The sequence below is a fragment of the Dipodomys ordii genome, unplaced genomic scaffold (assembly GCF_000151885.1).
Source record: "Dipodomys ordii isolate 6190 unplaced genomic scaffold, Dord_2.0 Scaffold282, whole genome shotgun sequence".
Lineage (NCBI taxonomy): Eukaryota > Metazoa > Chordata > Mammalia > Rodentia > Heteromyidae > Dipodomys > Dipodomys ordii.
In genome coordinates, this window is record NW_012267498.1 from 77068 (window position 1) to 79395 (window position 2328).

The following is a 2328-nucleotide window of genomic DNA, read 5'->3' on the forward strand; positions in this document are numbered from 1 at the left end:
TGGCAGCGCCGGGCGTGCAGCCACAGGGCCACCCAGCCGGGGAAGTGCCGTCGACAGTGGGCACAGCGATGGGCCCTGCGCGGGGCTTCGACGCTCGTCCGGGCCGCCGGAGCTCCCCGATGCCTCAGCCCCCGGGGCTCCTTCTCCGGGGCCTGCAGCGACTCCTGGGAGGGCCCTGAAGGGAGCCGCGGCTGGGTTGGGCCCATGGAGAGCCCCCTGCAGCGCTGTGCCAGCATGGGTCCGGCCTCTGCGGAGGGGAGAAGGGGGAGGCAGTCACACCAGGAGCCAAGGCCCTGCCCCAGTTCTTCCCCTACCACCCCGCCGAGGGCGGCTCGTCCCCCAGAACTCCCAGAACCCTTACACCAACCTAGGCCCTGTCTGAGTGCTGTGTATTATCCCAGCCTTGGGTCTCTAGGTAACATTTCAAGCTCTGCATCTTCTACCCTTAGTGCCTTGGAAACTTGCATTAGGGAGAGAGATTGGCACTTCCTGGCGTCCCTCCCCTCTCCCCAACGCGGATACCCCAGCCCTAGCCGTCGAATTTACCACAAAATGCGGTCACAGGTCTGATAGTGCCAGACATAGTTTCCAAGCTTTCCTGCTGCCTTCTCCTTGTGTCTGCTTCCTACCGCCCCGTGGCAGCCTGTGAGGCTGGCGGATCAGACACTGAGCTCCCCTCCCCGTGTGAGAGAAAGCAATCTTTTTCTGTCAAACTAAAATGTCTCCATCTTGTAACAAGTCACCAGGCTGTACTGATAGTTCCTGGAATTATTTGTCTCTTGACTTCCACTGTAACTATCATCTGTGTTATTTGTAATCAGCCAGCCGTGTCAAGGGTATGAGTCCTTAACCAATGGAGTGGAGTTAAATAGGACCCCCCTCCCCCAGTGGGAACTTTTCCATTGCCTTTACCAACCTTTTCCAGCTGCATGGGTCAGGGGCCTGTCCAGCCAGCCATGACCTCCAATAAGGTTACATGATAGCCCCTCCCCCCCAACCAGGGGCCTTTCACTGACAAGAGTATTTTCTAACTTCCTGTATTACCCCATCACACTGGTAACCAACTGTGAATAGAATGGGAGTCTGAGTCTTTGACCGGGAGGGGCAGCTTGGGTTCAGATAAAAACTGAGCAGACCACCCTACCTGGTCTGTCTGCCCAACTCTGGGGAGAGTGGCTACACACCCTTCCTTTGGGAAATAAACTGCCTTGAGGAGATCTATCTCCTTTCTCTCAATGTGTCTATTTTTTCCCCTGACACTGGAGGGTCAGGTGTTTTCCAACACCTGCTGGATGAAGCAAATCAAGGAATCAAAAGCTAACGAGACTCGCCACACAGTAACCCTACCAGCACAACCAAGAAGGCCTGTCCTGGAGGTCCGTGTTCTTTCCTTTAGAATACCCGGTTGTGCAAACATCTTCCCAAAGAAATGGCCCAAGACATTGCGCCACGCCACAGCAGAGGCACGGGGCGCGGGCACTTTCGGGGCAGCAGCTGCAGGGCAGGGAGAAGAACCTTTCTCCAGGACAGAGCTGGGGAAGCAGACGTCTGTCCCAGCAAAGCCGACTGCCAGGCCACTGCCTGTCCAGACTGCCCACATTCTGCCACCTGCCCTCTCCATCCCCGCAAGATTAGGGAACTCTATCCAAGGAACACCCACAGCTGGCGGCTCTTGGGGCCTTGATCCTTGGCTCTGCCTCCCTGGGCGCGAGGGATTGTGGAGGCGAGAAGGGGAGGGGGGGGACGAAGAAAAGATTATAATCTCTGTCCCCCGGTCGTGCCCCAGCCGGGCCAGGGGCTGTCTCGAGTTTAGTTGTTCCACAACTCAAGGGAGTCCAGACTTCTGGAATCCTCCTGCACAGAACGAGGGCAGGGTCAGTCCTCAGGGGTTCCCTGCGCCTACCCTACGCTCCCCAAGGACAGACACAGCCTGCTCTGGTGCACACTGGACAGAGTGGGTGGGGGACCCCAGGCTGTGTAAGGGGATCCTTCCCTCCTGGGGCAGGGAGGCCTGGGCGCTGGGCGCTCTGGGTACTTTGGGAACGCAACAAAGGGCAGACTCTACCCTGGAGACTGCAGAGCTGAGGATGAGGCTTTTTCAAGCTCCTCCTGGGGATACTCGGGCCGCTGCAGCAGCAGCAGCGCCTGCTCCGAGAGCCTCTTGATGTCTGAGAAAACTGTAGCAATAAAGCCGCCCCTACCCCGTGGCAGAGGCCAGCCGTACCTGTGGGGAGGGGGCAGAGGGCACGTGAGAGGCCGGGCATCGTGGTGTCCAGGCTAGCCCAGCCTCGTGCTCCCCGCCAAAGCCACAGGCTTCACCCCCCCCCC

At 58.7% G+C, this 2328-nt stretch overlaps 1 protein-coding gene across 1 annotated transcript in view; it reads right to left on the reverse strand.

Moving 5' to 3' along the window:
* The window catches only part of LOC106001270 (zinc finger protein 775-like), a 28411-nt gene extending 26099 nt beyond the window's left edge, over positions 1-2312 (reverse strand). The window contains exons 1-2 of the mRNA XM_013036372.1: positions 2225-2312; positions 1-247 (exon numbers count right to left, since the gene is read on the reverse strand). Of these exons, the coding sequence (XP_012891826.1) occupies positions 1-247; positions 2225-2264 (287 nt within the window). The 5' untranslated portion in view covers positions 2265-2312. The remainder of the gene's footprint in view (positions 248-2224) is intronic.
* Between the last annotated feature and the right edge of the window lie 16 nt (positions 2313-2328).